At 35.9% G+C, this 17,221-nt stretch overlaps 1 protein-coding gene across 1 annotated transcript in view; it reads right to left on the bottom strand.

Moving 5' to 3' along the window:
* Nucleotides 1-8,639, bottom strand: part of LOC149216999 (cysteine-rich receptor-like protein kinase 15) — a 58,880-nt gene extending 50,241 nt beyond the window's left edge. Inside the window, exons 1-8 of the mRNA XM_089390105.1 lie at nucleotides 8,603-8,639; nucleotides 7,407-8,237; nucleotides 7,142-7,286; nucleotides 6,805-6,922; nucleotides 6,477-6,687; nucleotides 6,124-6,358; nucleotides 5,831-5,981; nucleotides 5,508-5,738 (exon numbers count right to left, since the gene is read on the bottom strand). Of these exons, the coding sequence (XP_089246231.1) occupies nucleotides 5,508-5,738; nucleotides 5,831-5,981; nucleotides 6,124-6,358; nucleotides 6,477-6,687; nucleotides 6,805-6,922; nucleotides 7,142-7,286; nucleotides 7,407-8,237; nucleotides 8,603-8,639 (1,959 nt within the window). The remainder of the gene's footprint in view (nucleotides 1-5,507; nucleotides 5,739-5,830; nucleotides 5,982-6,123; nucleotides 6,359-6,476; nucleotides 6,688-6,804; nucleotides 6,923-7,141; nucleotides 7,287-7,406; nucleotides 8,238-8,602) is intronic.
* Between the last annotated feature and the right edge of the window lie 8,582 nt (nucleotides 8,640-17,221).

The raw sequence follows: 17,221 nt of genomic DNA, 5'->3' as shown, positions 1-17,221 counted from the left end.
AAAATAATAAAGGAAAAACCAAGAAGCAAACAAGAAGAAAATCATGGAAAACAAACAACAATAGGATACCACAAATAAAGTGGCATAGACATGCACCAAAGATAAACAAGTCACAACCAAACACAAAAATTCACAAAATACCAAAAGCAAAAGACTAACTATAGACTCCATGACTCAATTCCCAGGGTTCCCAACGAAAGTTGAACCCGAGCCTTCTTTAATATTTCATGGAAGTTTCCTTGCCATGTAATCCCTCGCATCATACTTCCATCAACACATAATTGTTAATGCATACATACAAATAACAATACATTGGTTACCTTATCTTGTTGTACCAAGCATGTTCCCTTGTAACTGAACATGTACACCTCTCAAGGAACTCCAATTCCATGATGAGTTCAGCCATATATTGATCCAAATCATCATGCCTATCAAATATATGTTCATGAATATAGGATATATCTAGATAATGTTAGACAAAGTCAAGGTTAAGAAGACTTCCTATATGCAATGCACTCATTCCTTTGGAATTAGGGTTTCCAAGCATAGCTAAATGAGTTCTTGCCCAATTCCCTTCTTTTATCTTTTTTACTTTGTTGCAAATGAGTCTTACTATGCATTATCACATCATCCAATGATTAGTTATAAAAAAAAATCAACTATTACCTTTTCAAGCTAATACCAAGTTTTTTTTCCTGCGACTGCTCGCACATGTCAAACACATGTTCCAAATATAAAGACAATCATATGTATCAATTTGAAAACCTTTGCCAATTCTAACAACCATGTCATAATCCATAGTCAACTCATAGTCATCAAACATAATGCTACAAATGTCACCTATTACACTCAAGTACATATCAGTTGTATCAACAAATATGTGTTATTACAATCATCTTAAAACAAGATCATTTTAACAAATACTCATATTTTGCAATTCATTAATTATCCAACCAACATGCAAACATACCATGTTAAATTAATCAACTAGACGACATAATCAAACAGTTAAGCACCAAATATACGACATAAGAAAAACCATACCTTAATGTATATCAAGCGAGGCTATGTTGTCTGCACAATCAAGCTATATTAGCATGATATAACTTCACAACATATCAACTCAACCATAAATAAGGTCATGATATCCATAACAGTAACTAGCTAACATGTTCACATCATAAACTCATAAACAATTTTCGATCATGCATAACAATCACATATGAAAAGTAAATCTAAATTAGTAGAACACAACATCACAAATATTTCAGCTCATACCTAAATATCATAACCATATCTATCTACATAGGCCAATCGAGGTTAACACAATATATATAACATCAAGACCTTAAATTAAATAACCCTAATCATTAAGTTAACTAATATATAACAATGAGAAGTTAACCTACAATCTATTCATCAATAACATATAACATAATCATCAAGTTATCTAACATAAAACAACAATAACAATGCATACAACCACATGTTACTATCATTCATGAATATCTGACACGTGCATATGACTACACTAATCAACTAGCATCTGTCATGTACGTAACCATAACAACAATAAAATAAAAAGCATACACATAACCATAATGCATATAACAATCCTTAACTTACATACCTGCATGCCCAACATACAAACCTGTATGATGACATGCCCTCTCCTCGAGGTCCAATGTTGCAACTTCACTTTGATTATCTGCACCTCATTCTTTATCTAAACCAACTCATTAGCATCATAACATACCAATAACATCATGATGATCTAATTGCATATAATGAACTCACAATGTAGGTTTGACGTACCATAAATGCATAACCATAACCATGATAATGCATGTATACCAAATTCATATACAACTATACACTCATGACGACACATCCCACAACAACACCATCAACCTTCACATGGCGACATCACTACAACCATGATCAACACTATGTAAATGCAACAACTGCATAAACCGCAATGATGATTAACACACCCGCAACCAACATGAATGCATGACCAACACACAACCCATCCAGTCTGAGGGGTGAAACATGCTTTGATACCACTCTGTAATGCTCCCCTACCACATCTACCTAAGTAATCGCCCAATTGGGGTAAACATGTGATGAAAGGCTACTATGATTGGATTCAACATCCTATGTGACCTTAATGAAGTGGAATCAATGGAAACACAACATACAAACCTTCCACATCAGCTACAAGACTCCTAGGAACCCTTCTAACCACTCAAGTAGCTAGCCCCTAGGTTGCACTAAGGTTTTTGACCACTTGCCCTTTGGATGCTACCATGATATGGCTCTGACAGTGTCCAAGAGGCTCTCAATGCTCTCATGATACAGCTTGCTATCATCCAGGGAGTATTTTGCTCAGTGTTGTGCCAACGTCCTTCGGATTTGAGCCACTTTCTTAGGTTCATAGCCCAGGTCACTCCCCAAATTTCAATGACACCTTTAGAATAGAAGGATTACAAGGAAATGATGATGCAAATGAAAATACTTGAACAAGCCATCAACTGCACCCCTATTAGTCATGACAAACATTTCGTTAAACATATCACAAGTATGTAATCTATAGGTGTGAACAACATATTTAAGGATAGGGTTCTCATACTTATATGAGAATCCTTATGAAGAATTGTTCCCTTATATCATTTGTTCCATTATCGTCTATTAGGTCATAGATACATTGTTCATTCATTTACAAGTAAAAACATGACGAGAGCCATACATAGCCACTATCATAAAACATATACATAACCAGTATAATAAAAACAAAAATACCAAGGAAATCATAGTCATATGATCCACATATAAACCAATATAATACTTATAGAATTACAAGGATAAATGACCTCATACTAATGATGCAAAATCCAAACTTGGGATGGGATTACAATGTTCCACTCGACCATAGAATGGTTGAGCCAAATATCTCTTTAGCCATTCACCCACGTGCCATATTCCAAGCATGAATGTGGGACTCGGACCAAAAGAGCGAACCAAGGCATCTTGAGGCTAAACCACCTCACCCTCATCAATAGAACCCAGACTTTACTGTAATCCATCCCGGATCACTGGGTCAATACAATGAACATGTAATAACAAGATTTACCATGATCTCCACCAGATCACTAGGCCAAACAAGCATGGATGCCATAGGATTTATCCACCTACAACATGAGGAATTTTCCCGTCTCATAGTCTCTCGGGCTTTATTGCAATCCACAGTCTGATCTAGGGATCACTAAGACCTAAACTGAGACACCACCCTCTAGGCTTTACCGTATATCCTGTAATTCACCAACAATGATTCTTATGCCTAATCAAGGGCAAACACCTATTGGATTTGCTGTATATCCCTCCATTCACCCGCGAGGATTCCTAGGCCCACCAAGGCACATAATCATGGCTTTACCGCAACCCACCATCTGGATTAGGGGTTACTAGGGGAGTGGTTTTACCATGATCCATAGTCCAATTCAGGGACCACTAGGCCATGTGTTCTATCATTCAGAGATCCCCCTCACTCAGCTTTGAATCCATCCAACAATCTAGTTCAACCAAAACATGAGAATCCCATCACACCATGGCTATTTACAAATGGAAAACCTAGATTGAAAACACTGTCACACTTGGCAAAACCCATGCCATAATAGTAAAGATCCACATGCAATAACAATAAAGATCCACTAAGCCATAACAGTAAAGCCATGCCATAATAGTAAAGATCCACGAAGCTTACACTGACCAAGCCTCCCAACTGATCCTAAAAATCATTTTGATCAATGAGGCCTCTATTTTTTAAATTTCCATTATTTTCCTTCAATTTCCTCGTCACATGCAACTTGTGACCTTTCACCTCCCTTTTCTTTTATTTTTGTTTATTTTTATAAATAAATGTGGAAAAAATGTCTTTTTCCTTTTAATGTCTTTTCCATTGCCTCTCAATTTCCTTTAGCCATAATAACTGAAATAAACACCCACACTAAGATGTCTTCCCAATATTCAACTTGAAATATGTGTCCCATCCCCTTAACCTTATTATTTTTACATGAATTTTTAACCAGCTATTAGAGTACACATGTATCAAAACCTTTTGTATTTCACATCTACAGAACCAAATGTATTATTTCACTTATTCTTTATAATGATGAAAAAAAATATACACATTGAATTGAATTTAACTAAATTTGAATAGAAAGTACAGTGATCATTACTCTAACCCACACAAATAAATCCATTTAACATTTCTAGCTCTCTTTAAGTCGTTACCATTTTATATCTTTTTAATAAACAATATACACATTCAACTTATAACACAATAAATAATTTATAAATTAATATATAAAATATTAAATTTAAAAATATTTAAATATAACCGTATATATGATTATATTGTAACAAAAATGGATATTGTTCGTCCATCATTTCTATCCAATAATATGTTGTCCAAAACCTAAATCATTATCGCATTAAAGCAGGGAGAACTTAACCCTTAACTTTTTCAGAATGTTAAAAAAAAGAGAGTAATGTCAAGTAAGGGCAGATGAATGGTTGAAGTGGGCTATTATAATTACGCCGTAAGGCGTTCCCTCTGAGAAAGACATCCCTAAAATGTGACGTGTGCGATCCTGAGCCATTGATTCTGTGTGTTAGACGATTGGGGTGTTTTCTGCCGTTGATTTAATCTGTTTTTTTCATAGAAAAATATTATTTTTTCCACCAGCTGGAAGACAGAGAGGGAGGATCTGGCAATGGGCCATGAAAGGCCAGGCCTCCTGGCGATGAGACTCTTCGCAGTGACTGAACCGAAACGTGTCTTCGCAGTGACGAAACGTGTCTTTCTTCTTGGTTTCGTGTCTTTCTTCCTGCCTGAGGGCCGCGTAGCCAGCGCAGCCTTGTGCTGTTATATCACTATTTGTACTGTCTGCTTCACACATGAAACGTACAAACGCATACAGAAATTGGGTGTTGAGCCAGATGCCTTTTTATCAGGCTGTATGCTTGACCTTTATGCTCGCACTGATATGGTGACTGAAGCACAAGAAGTATTCAAAGTCTTGAAGGAAAAGCAGTAGGCAAATGAATTTTCTTTTTCCATGATGTTGTCCTTATACAAAAAGAATGGAAGGCTTAATGAAGCCACTGAAATTGCAAAGGAAATGTTAGAATCGGGATTTCTTACTAATGTTCTTTCTTTTAATAGTGTCATTAGCCTGTTCATTGCAGATGGAAGATTGAGAGAGGCTGCTGAAGTTTTTCATCAAATGTTAAAACTAAAGGCTTCACCCAATGAGAATACATACAAAACACTGGGCATTCTTCTGAAGAGAGGAGGATTCCCCTTGTCCGTGGACGCCATGAATTATTAATTAACCAACCTCTAACAAAATAATTTCAATCTCCTAACCCGCCCGTGTACCTTACATATTTTTATTTACAATCAACCCTTAAGGGACCTATCTAGCTTCTAATTCAGTAATGACGTTACTCTCACTATTTTTAAGAAATGCTGGCTGTGTTGGATTTAGTAATGTTACAGGAGAGCTTGAGATCATTAATATAACATTAGACATGGTTGGACGGAGGCCTGAATCAGCTTGCGTGCATAGAAGAGCAACCTCAATGCATCTTACGACTTCCTCCTGCTGCCATGTTTCCATTACTGTGGAATCAATCATATTCAGAAGACACCCTTGCTTCTGTAATCTCCATGCCTGCATCCCATCCAAGGTAAATCATCATTATTCTGATTTATCGCAATCCACTGTTATTCATACCAAAAAAAAATCATGAATTGAAGTCTTACCCATTCTGATAGGCTTTGCATTTCTGGGGAAAAATTTATATCACTGTTTTTAATTCCCGTCACAATCTCAAGGATTAACACTCCAAAGCTATACACATCAGCTTTCAAGGATAGTTGCCCCTGCATTGCATACTCTGGCGCCATGTAACCGCTACATACTCCAATCAGAAACTCTTCAAATAAGTTGGGGGTGATTGTGGCACATGATTGCATAAATGTTAAGCTGTTTAACAAATTGATTAATTTCAAATAAATTGCATAGAGAAGAGAAGGGTAGAGTGAAATATTCTCACTATGTCCCTGCAACTCTTGTTTGGATGTGAGTCTCGTCTTCAGGAAAGAGTCTTGCTAGCCCAAAGTCTGCTATTTTAGGATTCAGCCTTTCATCAAGCAAAATGTTGTTTGCTTTAATGTCTCTATGAATTATTCGCAACTGTGAATCCTCATGAAGATAAAGAAGACCACGAGCTATTCCCATTATGATGTTATAGCGTTTTTGCCAATCAAGATGTCTCTTCTTCTCTGGATCTGTATTTGTATTCAAAGAATAGTAATTTTCAAAACCTTTTACATAATCAATCTCATTAATTTATGAAAAATTGATCATCTTTCCCTCATACAGGAAACAAAATTCAAAATGACATACCAAACAGGAAGGTGTCAAGACTCTTGTTTCGCAAATACTCATAAACAAGCAACCTTTCGGGACCCTCGGCACAACATCCGAGCAGCTTTACCAGATTTCGGTGTTGAACATGGGTAACAAGCTTCACTTCATTCATAAACTCTCGTTTGCCCTGTCCAGACCTTACAGACAACTTCTTCACTGCTATTTCTTTTCCGTCTCTCGTTATTCCCTGGAAGAATCAGTCCATCAACAAACCATGGAAAAATCCCTGTTCCTGTTCCTCTATCTGGAAGATGATGTAAAGTGATAGCGTTAAACTTGCAAACAATAGTGGGTAGGTAAATACCTTGTATACAGGGCCAAAGCCTCCCTCTCCAAGCTTCATGTTTTCATGAAAATTATCCGTTGCTTCTGTGAGTGCTTCTAAGGTGAAAATAATTTGCTCATGTTCGATTAGTGTCGATAACATGTTTTTCTACATAGAAAAAGAAGAGGCAAATAAGAATCTAATTTCATTAGATAACATAAATATGAATGGGTTGTGTTAAAGAGATGCCTGGTTATAGATTCAATTTTATTTCTAGATGGTAGATTTAGAATATTTTGAAAATTATTCTTAAAATCTGCCATCAAGATAAGTTCAGAATAAGATAAACAAGAATAAGGTCAATTATTCTTAAAATCTGAGATAAATTCCGCTGATTCTACCTTCATTCTGCTGACATGTTACTGGGTTCCGTGAAAAGAAAGATTTCAGTCTGTTCCTCAGGGCAAACAAACAGACCATTAACGCTACTAAGACGCCTGCCACAATCCCCAGAGAATTTTCTGTAGAGCAAATCATGTAATGCATTGTACTGTTATTTACAGACATTGAAGTTACAATCAATTTCTATAATCCCCAAAAGCAAGGAAATCATAAAATTAGATGTGGCCATGAGGGATTACTTGACGTGGTGTGTGAAGCTCCATTCGCCTGAGTCACCTGAGTCATATGGGCAGAAGGGTTTGGCCGGGAGGAGTTAGAGAATGAAAGTGGACTAGCACTATTCCCAGCAGTACTAGTGTTAAAAGAAGGGTATATTTCATATCGAACCCTGCAGCTTCCCGATAGTGCCTGGGCTCCTCCATTCAGAGAACGACATCGGTGGAGGTTATTCGTTGGTAGTTGAAAGCAAGATCTGCAGTCCTTTCTGGATAAATCTCTCCAACATTGAACTAAACTGTAAACGGTACCATTGGCAGAACATGTAGCTGAGCCTTGAGTGAATCCCTTATTTGCAGAATTGCAGGCCTCATCAGACACGTTGAAAAGCAGATTTGAAGTAGTGGTCTTGAAATTGTATAGATTACTTGTACTAATTTCAATTACCATAACCAGATAAGTCCCATTGGTGTCTAGCTTTGAAAAAAGGCTAAAGTTCTCGTATCGCAGGAAGCAGCTTTCTAACCATACTCGAGCGCCGACGTCTTTTCCACAAAGTTGTATAACACTATCGTTTGCTTCTTGTGAACAGATTGAACAGTCTTGGCTAGATATGTTACCTGGACACTGGAGGAGGCCATATATTCTGTTAGGACTTTTGCCATAGAAAGAAGTGTTGAACCTTGTTTGAGGTGCGTTCTTCATTAGATCACCCATTAACCTATTCAAATCGCTCGAAAAAGTACTTCCATTGGCATAAGTAGAGGCATTACCGCAGGCGTGTGAGCTAATCTGTGAAGTAACAGAAGGAAAATTGGTGATGAATAGTAAACCGATGAAATGAAATAGAATAGCTGACAATCTTTTCTGCAGTGGGGATGCATGCTGAAGCTTTGGAAGCTTGTGATGAACTGAGAGCTTCTGGGTTGGATTTTGATGTGTCTTCTTACAATGCTGTTATATATGCACTTGGTAGTGCTGGGAGGATTAATGAAGCTTACAACATGTTCATGATCATGCAAGCCAAAGGTCTTGAACCAGATACAATTACTTATGCAAGTATGACAATTAGCTATGGGAAGCTAGGGTTGGTAGACGGTGTTAGGAGAATGTTTTACAAAATGAAACAGAAGGGTTTTCAGCCAAACGAATTCACGTTCAAGGCAGTTATAGATGCCTATAAAAGTGCTGGGAAGTTTGCTTTAGCCAGATTTGTTACCTAGGAGAGGGAGTTCATGCATCAGTTGCAAGATCATGGTCACATTATATAAGATTATGCAGATCTGGTTTCGAGCTCCATTTCATGTGCAAAGCTTTTAAAAGGAAGCTGGCATATCCTGTATTCATGCTGTTGTGTCTTTTAACATTTTGTAAAATTGTAACAGGTTATTTTTTTTTGGGAAATTTAAATCTATGCTCCTTGTATAGAGAAATTGTGGATAAAAGGGTACTAGTAGTTCTTTTAGTGTATAACAAAAATGCAAATAAAAAGACATTGGTCATTCCCTCCTCCAATATAAATTAAGGCTTTGAAAACAGAGGAACATTTGCACATCTTATCTTGATATAGATAGTGTTCCAGTGTTAAATATCTGCTAACTGATCTGATTGCAGGTTGCAGAGATTAAGGATCAAGATATAGTGTGTCATGTCAAAAACAGTGCAACTCTTGTTGGTCCATTGTTTAGAATGCATGCCACTCAAGTTCATATTGATCTTCCGACACTGAGTGATACAGATAAGCACGTAAGTAATTGCAAGCATGGATATTACTGTGTTAGTTGCCAATATAGTTATAATATTTTTAGACACAGGGTCCATGGTCATGACTGACTGGAATTGTTTTAATGCTGCAATTTCATTTTTAGCACATAGAACTACAATTGGGTAATGTCGAATGGTTTAGTTTTTTGTTGCAGTTGATGGGTCAAAATTCACTGTTTTTTCTAGGTTTTCAAGTTAGATATTAATGAATACTGGCCAGGGAAGAGTCATCAATGAAGATTTCGGAAATGTAAGAGTTACCTAAATATGCGTTGAGAAAAATGGTCTATGTGAAGCCCAATTGGTGTAGAATTTATGCCAATATTAAGCACGTACAAATCTTGTAGGTTGCATGGGCATAGATTCTCACTGATTTCAGAGATTATTCTTTTCCCTTTGGCATTATTTGCCATTCACACAGTTTGCTTTGCTTTGTTTGGTTGTGTGTTGTTCATGAAATTGTGTTTTGCAGTCAGCAAAAGTCTTGAAAGTTGTCTATCAACTGGAAAAAATATCAGAAGCAAACTGTGACAGCATTCACAGAAATAAATAGCGAACAGATCATATATCCGACATTAACTTATCAAGAAATAAGATTCAGAACATATACAGTTTCCACAGAAATGGCAGTACTCTTCTATTACTTTGCTTCAAGGATAGGGCATTGTTTCAGAGAATATCCCTAATGAAATCCATTGAATTAATATATGAATTTAGGGTATCATGGTTCAGAACAACATAATGTTCAAATGTGAAGCCAATGAAATTATATAAGATTGCCCTGCTCCTTTCTTGCTAATTTTCCACCATTCCTTCAAATTTTTCAGTGGCATGTTTATTTCCCAAGTTAATGAAGCTGCCATATTACTCTGCAAATTGTTTTAGCAGATATGGATAATTTAGGCCTTATGATTTGTAAGTCAAAGTTATTTTCACATAAAGAAATCGTTGTTGATATGGCACTGGTTGTCTTCCTTCCCTTTTGTTCTAATGTCTTCTCTCTCAATTTAACAGTCTTCCTTGATTGAAAGAGTTGTGGGTACATATGATCCCTGACGATCATTCAGTTCAATATTTGATGGCCTTGAAGCTCCTAAACCCAATTTCATGTTGTTCTTGCCTGTACAATAAAAATGGTCCCATACCAGTCACTATTTCTTTGACAACGACAGTGTAAACACAAGAAGTAGCATAGAGAAAATGTCTTAAATTCAAGATATTAAAAGGAATGAATGCAAGGTTTTAGAGACAATTCAGATCGATCCAAAGAAAGATGCAGGAAAATGTAATATTTTCAAAGGAAAATGGATCATGGCCCAAAAGGGCCTCTATACAGAGGCAAGACCTATCATATATTCAATGGATAGCTGCTCTGACATGGAATACTTGTAACAGAGATGGAAACCAAATGGTTGCACCCTGCCTTGTTTCAATTTTAACATCATTCTTAGAATTCGTAAGAATTTGTGCACTTTTGTGCACAATTCTGCAGCACAACAATTATTCGATAGAATGCCTGAAAGAGATGTGGTGTCATGGACTAATCTTGTAAAGGGATATGGTCAGACTGAGTTGGAAAAGGTTATAAGATATTTTACAATCTTAAGCCCAATGCATGCCTTCTCATATAACAATCACATTGTCTAAGATAATTCAATTTGTCAGATAAATTTTGTATCTTTTGGGTGAATTATGTTAGGGCAGGTAGAATCTGCCATGCATAGCTTCTCTTGAAATCTTATACACGCAACCTTAAATAACTATGCTCTTCTGACACTGTTTTTGTGAATATCCTAGCAGAGGAACATTTGCACATCTTATCTTGATATAGATAGAGTTCCAGTGTTAAATATCTGCTAACTGATCTGATTGCAGGTTGCAGAGATTAAGGATCAAGATATAGTGTGTCGTGTCAAAAACAATGCAACTCTTGTTGGTCCATTGTTTAGAATGCGTGCCACTCAAGTTCATGTTGATCTTCTGACACTGAGTGATACAGATAAACACGTAAGTAATTGCAAGCATGGATATTACTGTGTTAGTTGCCAATATAGTTATAATTTTTTTAGACAGAGGGTCCATGGTCATGACTGACTGGAATTGTTTTAATGCTGCAATTTCATTTTTAGCACATAGAACTACAATTGGGTAATGTTGAATGGTTTAGTTTTTTGTTGCAATTGATGGGTCAAAATTCACTGTTTTTTCTAGGTTTTCAAGTCAGATATTAATGAATACTGGCCAGGGAAGAGTCATCAATGAATATTTCGGAATGTTGAATGGTTTAGTTTTTTGTTGCAATTGATGGGTCAAAATTCACTGTTTTTTCTAGGTTTTCAAGTCAGATATTAATGAATACTGGCCAGGGAAGAGTCATCAATGAATATTTCGGAAATGTAAGAGTTACCTAAATATGGGTTGAGAAAAATGTCTGTGTGAAGCCCAATTGGTGTAGAATTTATGCCAATATTAAGCACGTACAAATTTTGTAGGTTGCATAGGCATAGATTCTCACTGATTTCAGAGATTATTCTTTTCCCTTCGGCATTATTTGCCTTTCACACAGTTTGCTTTGCTTTGTTTAGTTGTGTGTTGGTCATGAAATTGTGTTTTGCAGTCAGCAAAAGTCTTGAAAGTTGTCTATCAACTGGAAAAAATATCAGAAGCAAATTGTGACAGCATTCACAGAAATAAATAGCCATCAGATCATATATCCGACATCAACTTATCAAGAAAGAAGGTTCAGAACATATATAGTTTCCACAGAAATGGCAGTACTCTTCTATTACTTTGCTTCAAGGATAGGGCATTGTTTAATGAAATCCATTGAATTAATATATGAATTTAGGGTATCATGGTTCAGAACAACATAATGTTCAAATGTGAAGCCAATGAAATTATATAAGATTACCCTGCTCCTTTCTTACTAATTTTCTCTTTATAAACTAGCCATTTGGAACTTTGATGTTACACATTCAAATTCTAGTATCATCCACCTGTTTAATTCTCACCTTGGGGCATCTGCAATATTTGACGACATAATGCCTTTAGAAGCACATAGTTTGTTTGACTACCTGTCCACTAGTTAGTTTGTCTATGCTCATTATGGTAAATTCGATCTTACACCTTGAACATGATTTACTTGTAGTTTACTAAATCCAATGGCTGATTTTTTGGGTATCCGACACTTGATTAATTCTCACCTCGGGCAATCTTTGACAACATAATGCCCTCTAGAAGCTTATAGAATCCAATTTTTAACATATTTTCACTCTTTTTATCACTAGGAGTGCTTAATTCAAACAATGGTGAGACCATTTGGATGTTAGAAACCTAATGCTAATTTTCTATTTGTCCCTAACCTAATGAATATTAATATTGGTGATAGCATATCTTTAAAATGAACATATTGAGTTAATTTCCCTTATATAAAGGTCTTCCTTATTTATTCATAATCTTTGAATTTCAATTACATCATTGTTCTCATCCTTTGTCAAATGTTCATCAAGCAATGTCAGAAGACAGTATTGGCATCCATCAAGGACCTTAGGATAAACCTTATAAACTAAAAGCATGCAGTCTATAACTAACATGAAATCAAAGTGTCAAATAAATTAATTTGTGCATTTGCTAATTGTGGTAACCCTCGCTCTTCAAATATTAGATAGTTCAAGCTTTGATCTCATGAAATAAATGTAACCTTACAAATTGCAGGGCACTAGTCTATTTTTGTGCTAAAGTTTATTGTGCATCATGTGATTTGATTATGACAAGGTTTGTAATTTGATTTATTTATGTTGTTTGTACTTTGAAGGTTATTGCATCTTGGGGAGTTCGCAACAACATTGACTTTCTTTCTTTGTCTTATACACGACATGCTGAAGACATTATACAAGTAAGAAATATGACATAAAATCTACATTCTTGCTCATGTTCTGAGCTTGTGATGTTACTTCTAGCAACTATGATGGATCTCACATAAAATTTTCTGTCAAGCTGTTTTTCTAGAAACAAGTTATAGCAACACCGTCCATGCTTTTCAACAGATTGTGCGCCAAGAGGGCATCCATGCCCTCTTCAGAGGAGTAACAGCTAATATTATGTTAAGAGTAGTAAGGGCTGGAGTTCTTGCACTATATGATCAGCTTCAGTGACTAGTTCTGAGTAAGTCGAACAAGTCAATATTGATATGTAGCGGATGCATGGACAGTGTTTGACAAAATGCCTGAACGGGATGTGGTGTCATGGAATACTATGATTGTTGGATATACTAAAAATGGGTATTGTCAGGAGGCATTAAGGCTTTATGGCTGGATGCAATGGACAGCTATAGAGGCGGATCATGTTACCTTTTCCAGTGTACTTGGTGCGTGTGCTGGCCTAGAAGCTCCGCAGCAAGGAAACGAGGTGCATGGCCATGTAATTAGAAATGGGTTTGACCTAGAGGACCCCATAGGGAATGCTCTTCTTACTATGTTATGAATGTCCTAGCTTCTACGCATGTTTATCATTCCCTACATTAGTGTTCCTTGGCCTTGATTTATAGTATATTGGAAAAGGTTATGAGATATTTTACAATCTTAAGCCCAATGCACGCCTTCTCATGTAACAATCACATTGTCCAAGATAATTCAGTTTGTCAGATAAATTTTGTATCTTTTGGGTGAATTATGTTAGGGCAGTTAGAACCTGCCATGCATATCTTCTCTTGAAATCTTCTACACGTAACCTTAAATAATTATGCTCGAAATACCATCTATATCAATGAAATATGATCACATGACGTGTCACCATTGGCATACCACCCAACAACACTGCATTATGCAAATTTCTAGCAATACTATACTCAATGTAACCCCTATTCGACATTTTTTGTAAAATTATGGCCGATATGAAGAAATGAATCAGGTAGAAATTCAATCTGTCTTATGAAAATGTCACTAACTATCCAGGTATGTTTTTGCTATGTATGCACCCTAGATTAGACATCAAATATTTTACTAATCCCCTCTGCTTTTGCATTTTTCCATTTTTCTCTATCAAACATATGCTTGTCACAAAAGGCAAGTAATTGCTTATGCTTGCAGTCACACTATTTTTTATGAGACGATTTGCAATTAGCATTACAATAATCAGTGCAAGAACAAAGTCCATTCGAGAAACAATGGAAACAATTTGCATCTCTCACAACAATTCCCTTCCCGGTGATCATCAGAATGAGCTTTGTGGCATTGTGGCAATGCCCTCAAACGCGAAGGTTCTTGGTAATATGAATAGATGATCTAGCCATTTGTTGATGATAAAAAATAAACACCGGTAAAGAAACAAAATTGCATAAAAATTTGACTTCTTTCTTCTATGCTGTTGTTTCTTATGTCATTTGCATAAAATTTTGACTTCTTTCTTCTATGTTGTTGTTTTTTATATCATTGCCTTACGGCGTTTCCTTTGCAACATGTGGTGCAAATGCTAGTGATATGCTTAGTTTGTATGGATTAGAGTTAAAGAATGAGTGGCCCCACGGTTTCCTCTCGGTGACATCATAGGGTAATAAAAAATTTGATGGCTTTTACGCAAACGCTTCTAGACGATGTGCGGTCGAATCTCAAGTCGTGTCGTGGAAGTCAATGGAATACCCGTCCGGAAGTTCAATATTTTAAGATCAAACGATTAAATTTCAAATTTCAGACGGGCTGTAATGTACTATGCAGTAGTGTATATATTCTAGTTACCAAACTCGCATTTAAATTTGAATTCGAATTTAAATTTGAAATGGAATTCGAATTCGATTAGATAGAGAAAATGTTTGACCTTATAAAATTAAACATTATCTCTTATAAATATTTAAACATATATATATTTTTCCCATATTTTATATATATATTTTAATTTATATGAATAATCATTATATTCCAAACTTTAATGAAATTTTATGAAAAAGTTACCACCATCTTTTTTTTCAGAGGCCCGTGAATATCGGAAATGACCTTGGAAGTGACAGCCACTCCGGCCGAAGTGGTCGAAAGCTTTGAGCCCACAGTATCAATGTCGAATCGAACGAATTATTCACTGCACCGAACCGAATCAACGAATTAACGAATTTTTTTCCCGGTACAGCTGAACTTTCAACAAATTTACGAATTTTCTTACCCGGTACAGCCGAACTTGGTAACTATAGTATATATTGGAATATATACATAATTTTCCAGATGCTTGGTCGGATAGTATTTGCCCAAACACTCCTATTCTTGGGATCGAGGTGAACAGTGTATATATATTGAAATTTTTGTTCTCTTTGCCTGGTATTTTTGATGTATGAACAATAATTTGGCAGCATATTTTCCTGGTTCTTGCAAATAAGAGTCACTGCAATCTGTTGTTAAACTAGACTGAGCCACTTCCATTAGTTCTGGCCATTGAATTTATTTTCCAGCTACTTTTTCCGAAAAACTGAGCTTCTGCGTTGTACGGAAAGGAGAAAACCCTCATGTAAATCTCCCTCTTATAAATTCTGATGAATCTCTGCCATAAACTCGTACGGGAGTCGAACCAAAATTTTAGCTACGTATTTTGTAAATACAAGTGGAGAACTCTGCAAGTCAACCCTAGACATAGGAAAGGAACGGATTTTTTCAAGGGAAGCAAAATACGGATGGAGCAACACTGTGTGCTATGCTTCTCAGACATAAGAAACGAACCCATTTTATGGCTCAGTCACATAGAGATCAAATGCTCCAAAGAAACCCATTAAGAATCTAACGGTGAGAGGAAAATTAAATATCTCACATACTGTGTGTGCACAAATTAAATCCTTAGCATCCGCCTGGATGCAGAGGGATGAATAGAAGAAACTGTGAGTCGAGCATTGAAATACTGAGCATCATGTAAAGAAAAATCGCAGGGCAACTCTCCTTTGGCAGGCAATAGAGACGGAGCAATTAATTGCATACATGAAATCTAATCACAATTGCCGGCAAAAGGAGAGTGACCCTCTGATTCTCCTGCACAGTAACTTCTCATCTTACCATGGACGGAGAGTACTGTCGTCGGTAGGAGAAATAGAGGAAGCGATGGATGAATAAGTGGTTGCAGTGTCGTATGTTTCATGTGGAATCGCGGTGTTTGTTAAAGCGAAAGGTACTCACGGTGACACTGATGTAGCCACGCATTCCTGCTTTTGTCGGGCATTATGGGTACCATTCGTAAGTTCCCGATATCTAGAATAAATCAGAACATATTTTTTTTCAGTGGGGGAGAGAATCTCCGTTGAAGAATCATCCATCACATAATGTCATCATCAACAAGCAGAATATGTCATCATCAACATCGAAATGCTGCAATGCTGCAGCCGCTAACGCGCATCGCGTAAAATTCGAACATAGTTGGAAGTACGAAAGCCAACCACCTCAACCACCACATCATGCACACCGGGTGCAGAATAAATCCAAACACATAGCATATATGAACGAGAGCTACGTCTCTATCATTTCATATTTAAATTTTTATATATCAACGAGAGCTACGAATGAAGGATCTTAAACATATTATTGCGTGTGGATCACATGACCTACTGTAAGCTTCGACAATAATAATAACAAACCTACCTATTCTTTTTTTTTAATATAACATGATGATGTCAAAATTTCACATATAGATATAGATTACCTTTACTTATAATTATAATTAGAAAAAGAGAGTGAGTGAGTGGATTTAATGATTAGGATAAGGGGAGTGAGTCCATTTAGTAGTAAAAAAAATTTAAAAGATAATGGTTTTATTTATTATATAAATAAAAATAATTTATATATTAAGTTATTTATTTAAAAATTAAATTATTATTATTATATTATAAAAATATTTTTAATATTTATGGATTAAAAAATATAAATTTATTTAAAATTTTAACTCTTCTATTTACATTAAGATGAAGTATCAATCCAAACCTGCTACATGTTTTATATTTATTTCAGAAAATTTATCTTCAATTAAGTTTTATTTATAAGGAAAACAATTCATGCTCCTATAGTTACCATACGGGTCTTTTTATAAGCATGAAAAAAGCTATATATTAATT

Source organism: Pinus tabuliformis, chromosome 1_1, assembly GCF_031772625.1.
Source record: "Pinus tabuliformis cultivar Carrire ecotype Pingquan chromosome 1_1, CPIR1, whole genome shotgun sequence".
NCBI classification, from domain to species: Eukaryota; Viridiplantae; Streptophyta; class Pinopsida; order Pinales; family Pinaceae; genus Pinus; species Pinus tabuliformis.
Note: the sequence above shows the minus strand (reverse complement) of the source record. Positions and strands in the feature narration are given on the sequence as shown.